The 17,713-nt window shown below is 40.6% G+C and overlaps 1 protein-coding gene across 5 annotated transcripts in view; it reads left to right on the forward strand.

Moving 5' to 3' along the window:
- LOC127455039 (dystrobrevin beta-like) overlaps window positions 1-17,713 on the forward strand; it is an 89,283-nt gene that overhangs the window by 2,949 nt on the left and 68,621 nt on the right. For 4 of the 5 annotated variants that reach the window (XM_051722589.1, XM_051722587.1, XM_051722588.1 and 1 more), the window contains exons 4-6: window positions 2,773-2,840; window positions 3,230-3,310; window positions 4,241-4,454. In XM_051722589.1, the coding sequence (XP_051578549.1) occupies window positions 2,774-2,840; window positions 3,230-3,310; window positions 4,241-4,454 (362 nt within the window). In that variant the 5' untranslated portion in view covers window position 2,773. Of the gene's footprint in view, window positions 1-2,772; window positions 2,841-3,229; window positions 3,311-4,240; window positions 4,455-6,931; window positions 6,975-17,713 lie in introns of those variants that run through there. The other variant, XM_051722591.1, reaches the window with a different exon arrangement.

Consider the following 17,713-nt stretch of genomic DNA (forward strand, 5'->3'; position numbering starts at 1 on the left):
ACAATTTGAAAATACAGTACCTTATAGATCCGCCTACTGGTGGGTCACAACCCAAAAGTGTGTTGCAGCAGGGAAAGAACAATGCCATTTTTCTCCCATTAAAAATTTCTCAGGGCCACTCAAGTAAAAATTAGTGCTGCCGAGACAAAAAAATAAAAATAAAATAAATAATAATTTTTAGAGAAAAATCTTTTTGAGAGAAAAACATTTTTAGACTGGAAAAAAAATGACATTTAGAGTGAGAATTATTTTTTTAGAAAACATTTGACAAAAAAAAAAAAAATTTTTTTTTGTATAAATCTGATTTACTTCATTTTAAAGCACTTTTTAGTTGATTTTTTTTTTCTTCAGAATTTTCTGCTGGAATTTTTTTTCTTGATGTTTTATTTATGTAGTGAACAAATATTATAGGCCTCCTATAACACAGTATGTGATAGAAGCTTTTCATTAACAAAATATACTGGCTTGGCCGCATGCCCCAGAGGTTTTTTTCCATCTGGCCCACTTGGCTGTGAAGTTAAATAGCCCTGCCGTAAGGTAATTATTACTGCGGATGTCTGTAATGTTTACTATCAATTCGCACGGGGTAAGCAATATCTGTAAAAATTGCAGGCATGGGTGTGTCTACAGCATTTACACACTGCTGTCATGCGCAACTGACCTATTAGAAAATGTATACTGTGCTGATTAATTATGCAGGAAATACTAAACATGAGCATATACTGTATCTGTGATTATTAGAAGAAATTGACTGGAATATCTGGCTTTACAACAGAACTGGTGACATTAATTATCTTGTAATCTTGTATTACACTCTTGAATTAAAAATATGGAGAATCCCTTCTTATTATGAAATTTTATGTTCCGAAACGCAGGGCTCAACACAATTTCCTGCACTCAATCTGCTCAAATCATAATCGGCTTGTTTCTCTTTTACATGGGTATATAAACACTCAACAGCATAAAAAGCTTGAGAAAAAATGCATCAGTCCAAACGCAACAGCGAGCATTACCTTACATTTTCTGGCATCTTCTCTTGACCAACATCCACTTCAGACACTCAGAGAACTTAAGAAACAGTGATATTTAAAGGGCTCAAGGGCTGAAAAGTGCAGATTTACAGGCTTTTTACTAACATATCAATTCGCACTGGATTTAATACCAAGGGTTGTGTTTACCAGGTGTTTTATGGTAGGTAAAACACGCTGTAATTTTTACCGGTGCGGGAACGTGCAGTCCGGAAAAAGTCCGGAAAAATTAATGACATGACCGATTCGCACGGGATTGAAATTACTTTGAAGCTCTGGTGATTATTACATTACCCCACGTCCCCATATAAAACTAATCCCAACCAAATAGGGCTTAAGACACCTAAAATAAAAAAAATTTCACCTAGTGAATTTTTGTTTTCACAGTGCGGTTAAGGGCTTCCGTAGAAAAGTCACTGTTTACTGAAAATCTTGCTTTTTATGCTTCCATATTATTAAACTTGGTGTGTCTCAATTGACCCTTCGCTAAAAAGTCCAAGAACCGATTAATCAGCCGATGTATAAAATGTAAAAAAAAAAAAATTCTTAGTTTTTTCTTACAATGACGGGCACAGACATGGAGGCCACAAGAGTCCAAAATGAATAAAATCTCAGATGCAGTTTATTGTGCAACCAAAATCCCAATAATTACCAGACAAGATAAAGATTTTGTGCATAACATGGGACTTTTAACTATAAGCAAGCCTGAAAATCACATACTTACTTTGGGACTCTTATTTTGATATTGAGGAAACTTGGCTTCAAGACAATGCTCTATAGTGCAGGACTCTTATTTTGAAATTAAAGAAATTTGGCTCTATTACAATGCTGCATATTAAAGTATTTACCAAATAAATCTCTTTATAAGCCAGATCTGTTTTTATTATTATTATTATTCACAAGATATGAAGTTGGAGACACAATTTATGTGCTGACGGGGTACATTTCCATATAGTCGCATTTTTCTCTGCATACCCTCTCCAATTCAGAACACTTGATTTATTTAATCAAAATAACAAAATTTCCAATGGAGTGAGGATAAAAATATGGATGAATATTGTCAATGATGGAAGACTTTAGAACTGTAGAATCCTCTGGAGGAGGAACACGGAGGAATAAAAAACCAAAAAACTATATGCAACTATTAATTCCAAAAAGCAACTATCGGCACCGATAAATTGGTAAAACCTCTAATTTGTATCACTGCGCAGAACCCATAGCAATGTTCTATGCACGGTTTACTCTCAGGGACTATATCTTATAATGGAAAGATGGCATTTAATGATTTTATTTCAAAAAATTACATTTTAATTAAAATTCATGGCCATAATATTTTTATTATGTGGTAACCGTTTTATTAAAGCAATAAGGCACTCGTGGCTGCCATATGATTTACTGAAGCTATAAGGTACGAGAGGCTGTGCTGTATTGTGAAAATATTGTTCGCTTCGTGTCGTGCATAACAACGCCCTTCAGTCGTGACTATATTCACAATAGAGCATGGCCTCTCGTACCTTATTGCTTAACTAAATCATAAAATTAAACGTCTTATTATTTAAAACACTTGAGTAGCTGCATTGCCACTGGTTGTTTTTGAATTTTAAAATATTTTAAAATATTTGATGACATATATTAAAATGCTTGCTTATGAGTTTTGTTGTTAGTGTGAGTTGCAGCTACATAACGAGGCGTTTACAGGCCTTGGTTAAGCTGTGGTATTAAATGGATCTTTTGTGTTGTATAGAATGATTGAGGAAGGAAGTAAAAGCAGCAAGTCCATGGTGGAGAAAAGACAGCTCTTCATGGAGATGAGTGAGTTGCTTTTAGATTTAACAACAGCCCTGAACATTTACTGCACAATGCATTGCACACACACACACACACACTTACGGCACACACACATAAACAGAGGCCTTGTCGAATCCTTTTCACCCTACACACTGCCACAGGCCAATACACTGGCAGAGACAAGTGTCTCTGAATGAACAAAACTGATTTTGAGCAAACCCAAAAACTTTTCCATGTAAAAAAACACATGATTTCATCTAGGAAGGACAAACATTATGTATTGTAGCTGGTTTAAAGGTTCATAAAGGGTGTTGAATATTTTTGTACATGTCGTAGTTCACCAATTACACCCCTTTAAGGGCCTTGGCAACTTGAAAGTGACAAAAATAAGTGATGCATGCCATTTTCACCAGGGGCACAAAACTTTGATGTGATTCGTCTTTCAACATACAGGACGGCATGCAAGCTACGATTTGTTCAGAAAAGATGCAACCGTAAGTACTGTCTCCTTTTCTCCCCTTTTTAAAAAGTTTATTTTTATTTATTTTTTTTAAAGTATTTTAAATGGGCTTTGGATAGTCCATTTCCTCAAATGCCACTATGTGTGTATTTTGTGATGTATAGTGTTAGTATGGTATCACAAAAAATTTGTCAGCCGTATTTTAATACATGAAAAACTGTTCTAACAACCTAAACATGTCCATATTTAATCACCTCAGTTTTCTCGTTGGTTAAAACTTATATGCACAGAAAATGTTCTCGCAAAAATAGTATATTCCCTGTTTCTAAGGCCACCAAGAGTCTGTTATTTATTATTTATGAACAGTGTTGGGTAAGTTACTTAAAAAATAGTAATCCACTACAAATTACGAATTATTTCACTGAAATTGTAATCAGACTACTTTAATAATTACTTCATAGGAAAAGTAATCACAATACTAATTACTTTACTTTTAAGTTACTTTCTAAAACACTTTCCTGCTCAACAGATTCAAAATAATGTCTATATTTCTTTCTTGTTCATCGTTACACAAGTCATACACTCAGCACCTCACATTTCTCCTTCACAATGACTTGTTACGGGGCCATAATTCATGTATTCTACATAAATAATATATTAGAAATATGCATAGCCCTATAATGTACTTAAAAGTAATTAAATTCATTGAAAGTCAGTAACTGTAATCTGATTACAAGAATTTAAAATGTAATGCATTTCACTACTTTTTTGACTAAAAAGTAATTAAATTACAGTAATGAATTACTTTGTAATTGAATTTCACCCAACACTGCTTATGGATCAGAACTTCTGTGTGAAAAGTTTCACAAGCAGGTTTTGCGCGCTAATGCGTATTGCGTATGTAATGTATGCATGCATATTGAATAAGAACCAATATCTATTCCTTTAACACTTTCTATTGTAGTTCACCTGGTGGATGTGTGGAACATGATTGAAGCCTTTCGCGACAATGGGCTGAGCACGTTAGACCTCAATGCCGAGATTAATGTGTCACGCCTGGAGACCATTTTGTCCTCCATATTCTACCAGCTCAACAAGCGGCTGCCCACCACTCACCAAATAAACGTGGAGCAGTCCATCGGCCTGCTGCTAAACTTCATCGTGGCCACTTATGACAGGTGTGTTGTTAGCGAGGGAGATTTGTTTCTCTCTCTGTGTCCCTTGTGGCAGTATGTACCTGAAAACCTGATGGACTGAGTCAAATGTATCGTGAGTGAGTGTTTGTAAGACATACAGTGTCCACTGAGTAAGCTTTAAAAAACAATAAAAGTAACATGATGATTATTATAATTTATATTATAATGTTAATTTTTGTTAAAATATTTTCTCTTAACCCAGCTTGAATGTAGAAACAACTATAATAAAAGCCATTAGTATGTTGATTCCCCCTAAAAGTGTAAACACTGTGGCTCTGTTGCACTATTATAAAACATTGATCTTTAAGTTTGAGCAGCACAATTTTGTTTATCCGAGTGAGGTCTTAAAATGTCTTAAATTTAGTTTTCAAAATGTAAGGCCATTAAAAAGTCTTAAACATGTTAAATGGTATAATACAAGTCTTAATTGTCATTTGAAGAGGTCTTAAATCTGGGGACAGAGAGACAGGAATCGCAATATGGCATTGGCTGTGTCTCGTTTGGAAGGATGCGTCCTCCGGAGGTCGCATTTGTCAGCCGCATACGTCATCGATTTTTTTTGTCTTTCTTTTTCTTATTTTTTATCTATTGTCAATGCCTTTTATGTATATGCACTTACATTTATACAATTGTTAACCTTTTTTGCAATCCCAATAAAAAAATAAAATAAAATAAATATGAAACGAGACAGCCTCGATGACGTATGCGGCCGACAAATGCGACCTCTGGAGGACGCATCCTTCCAAACATGACACAGCCAATATGTGATTAGTAACCTGCAAAATGGAGCGGCTGAGAGAGCAGACATTTCAAAATAAGAGTCCCCAGAGTGTTTCAGGATTATTTACTGTTAAATGTCCCACGGAATGCACCAAATCTCTTTTCATCTGTTTATTATTGGTATTGTAGTCCCATAATATGAAAGAAAGACTAAGACATTTTTTTAACACATTCATATATCAAATGTGCTCATTATATATGTGTATGTGTATTTAGTGAAAAACTGTAAGTGGAAAACATGTCTTGAATATTTTCAACTTAGAGCAGCCGCGTCTCTACGTTAGGGGCAAGTGGGTCTAAGCCCGCCAGAGGTGGCACTGTTGTGCAAATTGCATGGCATCATCATAAATTTATGTTAAGAAATAATATATTTTCCACAACTTAAACGTGTTGTATGTCCATTACACAGAAGTATATATTCTTTTGAGAAATTCTGTTATTATTAAGGTATGTTGCGTAAAAGCCATTTAATCGTTCTCGTTTGCTATGCGTGGGGCTAGCCCTTCATCCTCAATGTTAATCAACGGAGATCTGGAGAACGTCATGTGCATGTGCAACAAGCGTTCAACGATGGCCTGAGGGGTAGTTTGCCTTTGCCCATGAGCCAATCAAAAACTTTGATCATATTTATGTCAAGCTGTTGACATGAGCATCGGAAGTTACTGGGTGCAGAGTAGACCTGCGTAGTGAACTTCATTGGTAAGTTTTAAAAACGAATTTTTCTAATGTGCTGCTGGTTGGATAAGTTAAAGTGCATCATTCATCATTTTAATAAATTGTATGCCATTACGTTTAGGTGTTGTGTTGTTGGTGCATTGGTTTGTATTAGATTACAATGACTGATAAATATTGGAAGCCTGTCGTCATTTTGATTAGTTTTGTTATGCTGTTCATTTGAGTTAGTGAGATGATATGCACACACTTTGACCTATCTGCCTATATGTGGTTTACTTTCATGTTTACTTGAGTTTTTTGATGTGGATGTGCACGTCTTAGTGGTGTTTTGTGCTGAGATTAAATCATTAGGAATGTTTGTGTGGCATCATGTTCAGAGGTTGCGCTAGAAAAAAATATTTATTCATCACTCTCTGTAAAATTTCTGTCATGATCTATTTTTATCAGTCATACTTGTTATAATTTTATAAGTACTAGGGCATCGTGGGACATAGCATCCATTATAATGGCACATAAATGACAGTAGATAGGCTTTTTTTGGACTCCCCTTGTTTGAGTACGATGAAACCAATTAGTTCTAGTGTGAAACTTTTACCTGTCAATCAACAGCTGTGCTAAAATTAGTTCATGAGACATTGCAGTGAAACGCTTTGGGGAATTCCTTTTCCACAACCTAGTTGATGCCCTTGTATCATAATGCCAGTCTTATGATTGGCATTGGTGTTTGAGCCCCTCCCTTTTAGTCAAGCGCTTGCCCTATATAAGCGGGCACTCAAACACTATTTCTTCAGAATTTTCTTCCTTCAAGTCTGACATTGTCTCGTCTTGACAACGCATCTGGATCAGCCCTCTCTTTGCCGTTGATGGACACCCATCAGTGGACGGAATTCCCTGCAGATGTTCTTCGCCTGACTCTCAGAGCCTGCAGTAAATATTCACCCGCCCCCTCTAGTGTTCCGACGAAGAAGTCTCTCCTCCTCGTAGCCAGATCGGGTTCTTCGCTCAGCGAGACATCCACCTGCTTCCCGCAGCATCCAGGCAGGCGAGGTATCCTTTCATATATATACAGTTGAAGTCAGAAGTTTACATACACTTAAGTTGAAGTCATTGAAACTAATTTTTTAACCACTCCACAGATTTAATATGAGAAAACTATAGTTTTGGCAAGTCATTTAGGACATCAATTTTTCCAACAATTGTTTACAGACAGATTGTTTCACTTTTAATTGATTATATCACAATTCCAGTTGGTCAGAAGTTTACATACACTAAGTTAACTGTGCCTTTAAGCAGCTTGGACATTTCCAGAAAATGATGTCAAGCCTTTAGACAATTAGCCAATTAGGAGGTGTACTGAACTGGAGGTGTACCTATGGATGTATTTTAAGGCCTACCTTCAAAATCAGTGCCTCTTTGCTTGACATCATGGGAAAATCAAAAGAAATCAGCCAAGACCTCAGAAAAATAATTGTGGACCTCCACACTTCTGGTTCATCCTTGGGAGCAATTTCCAAATGCCTGAAGGTACCACATTCATCTGTACAAAAAATAGTACGCACTTGGGACCACACAGCCATCATACCGCTCAGGAAGGAGACACGTTCTGTCTCCTAGAGATGAACGTAGTTTGGTGCGAAAAGTGCAAATCAATCCCAGAACAACAGCAAAGGACCTTGTGAAGATGCTGGAGGAAACAGGTAGACAAGTATCTATATCTACTGTAAAACGACATAACCTGAAAGGCTGCTCAGCAAGGAAGAAGCCACTGGTCCAAAACCGCCATAAAAAGCCAGACTACAGTTTGCAAGTGCACATAGGGACAAAGATCTTACTTTTTGGAGAAATGTCCTCTGGTCTGATGAAACAAAAATTGAACTGTTTGGCCATAATGACCATTGTTATGTTTGGAGGAAAAAGGGTGAGGCTTGCAAGCCGAAGAACACCATCCCAACCGTGAAGCATGGGGGTGGCAGCATCATGTTGCTACAAGAGGGACTGGTGCAGTTCACAAAATAGATGGCATCATGAGGAAGGAAAATGATGTGGATATATTGAAGCAACATCTCAAGACATCAGCCAGGAAGTTAAAGCTTGGTTGCAAATGGGTCTTCCAAATGGACAATGACCCCAAGTATACCTCCACAGTTGTGGCAGAATAGCTTAAGAACAACAAAGTCAAAGTATTGGAGTGGCCATCACAAAGCCCTGACCTCAAACCGATAGAAAATTTGTGGGCAGAACTGAAAAAGTGTGTGCGAGCAAGGAGGCCTACAAACCTGACTCAGTTTCTGTCTGGAGGAATGGGCCAAATTTCCAGCGACTTATTGTGAGAAGCTTGTGGAAGGCTACCCAAAACGTTTAATCCAAGCTAAACAATTTAAAGGTAATGGTTCCAAATACTAACAAAGTGTATGTAAACCTCTGACCCACTGGGAATGTGATGAAAGAAATAAAAGCTTAAATAAATCATTCTCTTTACTATTATTTTGACATTTCACATTCTTTTTATTTATTTTTGTATTTTTTTATCCTTTTTTCTCCAAATTTGTAATGCCCAATTCCCACTACTTAGTAGGTCCTCATGGTGGTGTGGTTACTCACCTCAATCCGGATGGCGGAGGACAAGTCTCAGTTGCCTCCGCTTCTGAGACAGTCAATCCGCGCATCTTATCACGTGGCTCGCTGTGAATGACACCGCGGAAACTCACAGCACGAGAGGCTCATGCTACTCTCCGCAATCCATGCACAAATTACCACGCACTCCATTGAGAGCGAGAACCCCTAATCGCGACCACGAGGAGGTTACCCCATGTGACTCTACCCTCCAGAGCAACCGGGCCAATTTGGTTGCTTAGGAGACCTGGCTGGAGTCACTCAGCACGCCCTGGATGCAAACTCATGACTTCAGGAGTGGTAGTCAGCGTCAATACTCGCTGAGCTACCCAGGCCCCCTGACATTTCACATTCTTAAAATAAAGTAGTGATCCTAACTGACCTAAGACAGGGAATGTTTTCTATGATTATATGTCAGGAATTGTGAAAAACTGAGTTTAAATATATTTGGCTATGGTGTATATAAACTTCTGACTTCAACTGTATGTGTATATATATATATATATATACACCGGTGGCCAAAAGTTTGGAATAATGTACAGATTTTGCTCTTATGGAAAGAAATTGGTACTTTTATTCACCAAAGTGGCATTCAACTGATCACAGGACATTAATAATGTGAAAAATTACTATTACAATTTGAAAAAAAAGGTTCAGAACTTCTTAAACTACTTCAAAGTGTTCTCATAAAAAAATCCTCCATGTGCAGCAATGACAGCTTTGTAGATCCTTGGCATTCTAGCTGTCAGTTTGTCCAGATACTCCGGTGATATTTCACCCCACGCTTCCTGTAGCACTTGCCATAGATGTGACTGTCTTGTCGGGCATTTCTCACGCACCTTACAGTCTAGCTGATCCCACAAAAGCTCAATGGGGTTAAGATCCATAACACTCTTTTCCAATTATCTGTTGTCCAATGTCTGTGTTTCTTTGCCCACTCTAACCTTTTCTTTTTGTTTTTCTGTTTCAAAAGTGTCTTTTTCTTTGCAATTCTTCCCATAAGTCCTGCACCCCTGAGTCTTCTCTTTACTGTTGTACATGAAACTGGTGTTGAGCGGGTAGAATTCAATGAAGCTGTCAGCTGAGGACATGTGAGGTGTCTATTTCTCAAACTAGAGACTCTGATGTACTTATCCTCTTGTTTAGTTGTACATTTGGCCTTCCACATCTCTTTCTGTTCTTGTTAGAGCCAGTTGTCCTTTGTCTTTTAAGACTGTAGTGTACACCTTTGTATGAAATCTTCAGTTTTTTGGCAATTTCAAGCATTGTATAGCCTTCATTCCTCAAAACAATGATTGACTGACAAGTTTCTAGTGAAAGCTGTGTCTTTTTTGCCATTTTTGACTTAATATTGACCTTAAGGGTGTACTCACCCTAGGCAATCTGTACCGTGCCCAAGCACGTTTGACCCCAAAAGTCCAGTTCGTTTGACTAGTGTGATCGCTCCGTACTGTGCCTTGGCCCTCTTGAAGAGGTGGGCTCGGGCATGGTTCAGTGGGCTCAGGCACAGTACGCACCTAGTGTGATCGCTAACCGTGACTGAGCATGGAACTCGAAACATGACGTCAATGATGCGAATGGGCAAAGGGATCACTTTGGTCTACAGTATAGGTGCAGTGTTTACTGGAAATTTGGGCAGATGAGAGTATACAGGAACAACTGGATACAACACACAAAAACACACAAGAACTATGAGATATTTGGTAAAATTCGTGACTATCTTTATGCTCGTGGATACCAAAGAACCATTGAGCAATGATGTGACTAGCTGAAAAAACTGCGGGTTCAGTATCCGAAGGTATGGAATGTATTCCGTAAATCTGGCAGCTCGTCTGACAAAAAGAATAAATTCCAGTGGTATGATGCTGTCGACAATTAGGCATGTGAGAGGGCCATGTGTCACCATGACCCAAACGACTCAAAATAAGCCACAAAGTAACGTTACAGTGATGGACTGTAACAACATTGTGTTCTGCGAGAGCGCTTTTCTTCCTGTTTTCTTCAAAACAAAAATCGTAATGACGTAAGCGTGCTCAGGCCCAGAACGTTAAGTGCAATGTGAGTGCAGGGGGAGTGGGGAGGGGGAATAATTGTGCTTGGTCACGGTACAAGGCAACCAGGCCTAGTGTGAGTATGCCCTAAGACATGCCAGTCTATTGCATATTGTGGCAACTCAAAAACAAACACAAAGACAATGTTAAGCTTCATTTAATGAACCAAATAGCTTTCAACTGTGTTTGATATAATGGCAAGTGATTTTCTAATATCAAATTAGCAATTTAGCATGATTACTCAAGGATAAGGTGTTGGAGTGATGGCTGCTGGAAATGGGGCCTGTCTAGATTTGATCAAAAATGACTTTTTTCAAATAGTGATGGTGCTGTTTTTTACATCAGTAATGTCCTGACTATATTTTGTGATCAGTTGAATGCCACTTTGATGAATTAAAGTACCAATTTCCTTCCGAAACAGCAAAATCTGTACATTATTCCCAACTTTTGGCCGGCAGTATATATATAAAATAAATCCATCCAAGTGACGTAAAACACAATAAAAGAGCCGCTTGTGTGTATGTGTTTTTTTTAAAGATGTTGTATCGCAAGTGTTCCTGTGAGCAACACATTGCTCCGTCAGACCAACATGAGAGCTGCGTTCGCTGCCTGGGCCGCACCCATGCTGAAGCAGCTTTCATGGGGACAGACTGCCCTCACTGTGAGGACATGAGTCTCAAGATGCTCCGCTCTAGAGCTGCCCTCATTCTGAGGGACGATTCCGCCCCTCAGTGTTGTCGTTTGTTGTCGTTTTTGGTGGGTCTGGCGATTATGATGCCATGTCCCTCATGGCATCGGACATGGTAGAATGGTCCATGGAGGATGCTGCAGTTCCTTCCCCCAGCGAGGGTGAGGAGCACGCACTGGCCACTGACAGAGAGCTTCTTTACGTCCTCACTAGGGATGGGCACGAGTACTTGAGTACTCGGGTACTCGGACGTGGCAGCACTGATCGATCATGAAAACGATGATCGATAGTAATCATGCATGATGTGACATTTCACTTAATTCTAAATCCAGTGACAATTACCTGACAACTAAACACAAACGTGTCAAAGCTTATTTTTAATTTTGAGATTGATTACGTTGTGATTTTGAGGGGTACATTGATTATCAGAGACATCTCATAGCAACCAATCAATGCTATCATTACGATAATTAAAAGAGAATGTAATTAACCGTGTTTTGAACACCTGTCTCTGCAAAACATTTGCTAAACACGTTTTATTATCATCTAATGTAAGAACTTTGACTCGTTAATGGACATTATTTAATAAAAGTAAACGTTTGTCACTGACTGTAAACCTCCCTGCCCTGGGTGGCGTCATGTTTACGTGATGTAACACACACCTGCATCTCGACGAAATGAATGAAGGTTTCCGCACATGTTTCTAAGTTAGATCTCCAATATAATGTGTCATTCCGTTGCACTTTCCCCAGTTGAAAGGTGGAAATTCCGACTCTCCGAGATGAATGGAATGCTTCATGAATCACAGCAAACACAATACGGAGCATCGAGGCTTTCCCCACAAGAGCGAACACTTGGACGCATGCACACACACAAACTTACACTTACACACACACACCAGGCAGTATGGCAGTGGACTCAACGCGCTGAAGCAACGCATATACAGCAGGTGAGAGTTTCAAACACTTTGACAGAGCACAGCTAAATAGAACAAAATGCAGTGTCTTCAAAACTGAACTTCAACTTAACACGCATATTAAAAACGTGATGGTTATGATGTCTCCTGATAAGCCAAATGCGATTTGAAAATAGTAGTGTCACTAAAAAAAGTAGTGCGTGCTTACAAAGATTACTATGGTAACCTGATGGAAGAACAGACGCACATTGTGCACATTCTTTCTGAGCTGGGCAGCGAATCTTCACATAATGACAAAATATGATGCATTATATTTTGATTATGCAATCTTTTGTACATTTTGTAACATTTTATTTTATAACAGCCTATAATGATGAATAGACAATACACTGGAACAACAAAACACAATGCAGCAGCTATAGACGTTTGTCAGACATGTTATTATATATAAAGTTATGAACATGTCATTGCCCCTCAAGTACTCAACGAGTACTTGTGTAATTAGTCCGAGTACTCGAGTAGACAAAATGACCAAAATGCCCATCCCTAGTCCTTACACATGTGGATGAGGAGCTCGGTCTCAAGTGGTCCCCTCCAGAAGAGCCAGTAAAGTCTCGCCTAGACGAGTGGTTCCTGCAGGCTGGCCACAGTGCGGGGCTCCTGCAGTGGCCTGCTGGCTCCTCACGCCGCCATCAGGCCATGGCCTGAAAAACTGTACCATTCTTCCCAGAAGTCCAAGACGAGCTCACAAAGACCTGGCACATGCCCTATTCGTCTCACGTCCAGATCACAAAAGTGGACCATGCTGAGGATAAGGGATATGCTAAGCTTCCCCCTATTGAAGAGGCAGTCGCAGCCCATCTCTGTCAATTTGCCGCTGTGGGATGGAAATCCCACACTGCCCACCCTTCCAAGCCGTGCCGACTGACGTCCACACTGGCTGGAAGAGCTTACACAGTGGCAGGCTAGGCTGGTTTGGCGCTCCATAGCATGGCAGTGCTTCAAGTCTTTCAGGCCAGGCTCCTCAAAGATGTGGATGAGCAAGGCCCTAACCCTGACGTGGTTAAAGAGCTCTACACCACCACAGATCTGGTGCTGCGAGCTACTAAAGTTACTGCGCAGGCCATAGGAAAGGTGATGCCACCTTACTCAACACCCCTGTCTCTACCTTTTTGGAAACGCCGTGGAAGGCTTTTCTGAACAATTCATCACAGTGCAAAAGCAGTCACAAGCGATGAAGCACTTTTTGCCTAAGAGATGTGTTCCTCTTATCCGCCCCGCTCACGCTGTGCCTCGAGCCAGCACCCGGCGAAACACCCCACTCCCATCGGTGAGACCACGTAAACCGTGGCCCAAACGGAAGCCTCACCCACCTCAGTGCAAATCCCGCGCCAAAGGGAAAATTCCTCCCAGGCAGCAGGCGCATTCCTGACCGGCACAACGCCGTGAAGAGGAGTCTTGGGCCTGCAGTTCTTCTTGACCCAGATCCAAAGAAAGACACACATACTGTTCTACTTCCCGCAGTTCACCGGGACCGGACTGTTATACACAATGTTGTTCATGTGTGTTGTTGCAAATAAAGAATATATAAAAAATTAAAAAAGAAAAGCGCTTGTTACAATTGCACGAGACGCTCACACATTCTCAAAAAGAGGGCTCAATTTCTCTTCACGTTTCTCACACCCCACACACTATGATCAACCGCTTCCCTATGGTGAGCGGCGCTCTATCACTTTTTAAGAGCGAACTGATGCACCTGCTGTCTCACCATGCAGATGCGTGACGAGCTCACGGGTATGTCAGACTGGGTGCAAAAAATAATTGAGCACAGTTATACGCTCCAATTTGCGCACCTGCCGCCTCGATTCAACGGCATTATACCATCCACGGTTCCGTCACGAGACTTGCCACTGTTACAGGCAGAGATTCACAATCTCCTCTCGAAAGTAGTGATAGAGATTGTTCCTGACTGACAAACTCACAAAGGCTTTTATGGACGCTATTTTCTCGTTCTGAAATCTGGCCGATCCTATATCTGAGACACTTGAATCGTGCGTTGGCAAAACGGCCATTCAAGATGTTAACTCAGAAACAGATTTTTCCGCACATCTGCCCACGGGACTGGTTTGCATCAATAGATCTAAAGGACTCCTACTTTCAAATACGAATTGTACCGTGCTGTTCTTGAGATTCACATTCAAAGGGATGACAAATCAATTCAGAGTCCTTCCCTTCGGATTGTGTCTGGCCCCGCGCACGTTCACAAAATGTGTCGATACAGTGCTCTCCCCTTTGAAGATGAACGGCATGCGCATTCTAAATTATCTTGACGATTGGCTATTACTGGCCCAGTCAGAGGTTCTGCTATGCAAGCACAGGGACTTGATACTTCACGATTTGAACAGCCTGGGTCTCAATGTCAACTGGGCGAAAAGCACACTTTCCCCCAGCCAACAAATCTCTTTTTTGAGCGTTCGACTCGACTCCATGAGCATGCATTTGCACCTCACAAACGAGCACGTCCAGACCATTCACCAGTGTCTGTCAGTTCAAACTGAGGAAAGCATTTCCTCTGAAGTCTTTTCAGAAAATGCTGGGTTTTATGGCAGCAGCATCTGCTGTCATACCGTTGGGTCTTTTACACATGAGACCTCTCCAGTGCTGGCTCAAACACCATGTACCGCATCACGCCTGGCATCGGGGGCACGTTCGCATCAGCATGACCCGCTGCTGCCTGGCTGCTCTAGTACCATGGACAGCTCCAAACCTTTATCAACAGGGTGTGATGCTGGGTCAGGTTTTAAGACGAAAAGTGGTGACCATGGATGCGTCCAACAAGGGTTGGGGCGCGCTGTGTGATGGACGCCCAGCTTTCGGCACTTGGACAGGTGTGAAACGGGCGTGGCTCATCAACTGCTTGGAAATGCTAGCCGTTCTCTTAGCGGTGAAAGCTTTCCATTCCAACAAAGTGAATCATCACGTTCTGATTCGGTCAGACAATATGTCAGTGGTAGCATACATAAATCGCCAGGGCGGCACTCGATCGCTACCAACGATGAGCCTGGCGCATGTCATCTCCTCTCCCTGTGTGTGACATATGTTCTGGGCCATCTGAACTGCAGAGCAGACATGCTGTCACGCCAGGGACCGATGGCAGGAGAATGGAGACTTCATCCTCAGACAGTTCTGAGGATTTGGGAAATGTTCGGCAAAGCGGAAGTCAACCTGTTGCCTCCACAGAGACAGCCTACTGCCCTCTTTAGTACTCCATGTCCCAATCCCCACTGGAAGTGGAAGTCTTGGCCCACAAGTGGCCGACAAAACGCAAATATGCGTTTTTCCCCCGGTACGTCTTCTCCACTCTGTCATCAGCAAAGTCCGAGAGCACAAGTAAATGGTTCTGTTGGTTGTGTCAAAATGGCCCAACCAGCCATGGTTTCCGGAAATGATGGAGATATTAGGCGGCCCTCCATGGGAAATACCGGTGAGGAGGGATCTGCTCTCTCAAGCACAGGGCATGATTCGGCATCCCTAGCCGGAGCTGTGGAACGTACACGTATGGCCCCTGAACGGAGCACAGTGAACAAGCCCAAATTGGCTCAGTCTGTAATGAACACCATTTTGCAGACTAGAGCGCCATCTATGAGATGCCTCTATGCACTAAAATGTCATGTGTTTGCGGATTTGTGCTCTTCACGCAGCAAGGACCCAGTGAATTGCTCGATAATGAAGATCATTACATTCCTTCAAGAGCGGTTGGACAAAGGTCTTACTCCATCAACGCTTAAGGTCTATGTAGTGACCATCTCGGCATTTCAAGCCCCAGAGACTGGCTCCTCAATAGGCAGAGATGATCTGATCAAAACGTTCCTTAGGGGAGCGAGGCGCTTGAACCCCCCTCGCCCTGCTACGGTTCCAACATGGGACTTAAATCTGGTGCTGAGGGCGCTCACGAGCCCCCCGTTAGACCCATTGGAATCCATTGAGTTACGTGTGCTCTCTTTAAAGATGGCACTGCTGTTGGCTCTAACCTCAGTCAAATGGGTTGGTGATATATAGGTGCTGACGGTTGACAGTTCATGTCTGGAATTCGGTCCGGGGCTTTCAAAAGCCACCATCAAACCCAAAAAAGTCTGTGTTTAACGTAACATGAGATCAAATTAAACTCTAATGATGGCGCGAGAGCAGCACTGCAATTCGCGCCTGACTGAGGAGAGGAAGAATTACACAGCTCACAGTCCAGATGCACTCTGAACTTTCCAAACAGCTTCAGGTGATGTAGATCGCAAAGTATGAGGGAATTATTATGCAAAAATACAAAATAAGTACTGTAAATACAGAAGCACTCTCATTGTGGAATAAGTGGAGCTGGAGCTGCCGCTCCACTGAAGCAAAACTTGCGTGTCGAGCGTCTTTAAAGGAAACACCCGGCATTACATCTTTAATGCAGTTATATTTAATGCATTATAGCTTTATGAAAGTTCAAATAATACAGAAGCAAATCATGTAAATAACTACAAACTGGCATTTCTCTGTGCGGTCAGTGTCTCTTCTATGATTTGCTCCTGATCTAAGGGGGAGATATTGAAACTGCACCCGGCTGAGGCACACTCTGTCATGTGGAAGTTCGTCCCTCAAGTGGGCACGCTTGCTGCAACTAGATTATAACGTGATTGAATCATAATATATGTGTCACTGTGCATTTCTTATCGTGAAGAAAATTGGCAATACACAGCTATTAATAAGAGAGAGTTTGTTTTTTTTGTGAGTTAAAGAAGGATTGAAGTGAACAGAAAAGTGAGAGAGGTAGTCTTTGCCTCATTATACACTGCAACAAAATAAGTTTTTGATTTATTTTTGTTTTGGTTTGTTTTCCAATATAAATATCTAAAACTCCTTTAAAACAAACATTTTCTTTAGCAGCTATACTGCAGAAGAAAAAACATTTTTATCTGAGAATGTTGAATATAATATTAAAAATACAAATATTTTAAAATATCTAAAAATCCTTTAACAAAAGATGCATTCACCTGAAGCAGCATATAAGATATTTAGACTTGCTTTTAGAGAATAGATCTTGAATATAAGTGTATTTTGTCTTTACTGCACTTGCAGAAGTATAACCAAGTGAAAAAAATACACTAATATACAAAATACACTTATTACAAAGATAAACCTCACTTAAATTTGCATATTGAGCAGCAAGGCAGCTTGCCTTAGGTTTTAGTTTGCAGTCTTTTGGAAGTCAGCCTATGAATGGTGTACTTACAGCTGTCTCAGCTATAGTAATAGACCAATATATTGGCTGATATTGTGCCATTTTGTGATTATCGTATCGGCTGATAACGTACATGCTTCTCCAGTTAACTGACAGAAGTATAGCACTCTCTTGTATTGATTACAAAGTCTACCATTACCTTTGTCAGTTGCAAATTTCTGTTTTCTGATATTTTGAATTTTGAGTAAATGTTAGTTTATTTTCAGTGTGTGCTATAATTAAACTGCATATATCGGCCAT

This window comes from Myxocyprinus asiaticus, chromosome 17 (assembly GCF_019703515.2).
Source record: "Myxocyprinus asiaticus isolate MX2 ecotype Aquarium Trade chromosome 17, UBuf_Myxa_2, whole genome shotgun sequence".
Taxonomy (NCBI): Eukaryota; Metazoa; Chordata; class Actinopteri; order Cypriniformes; family Catostomidae; genus Myxocyprinus; species Myxocyprinus asiaticus.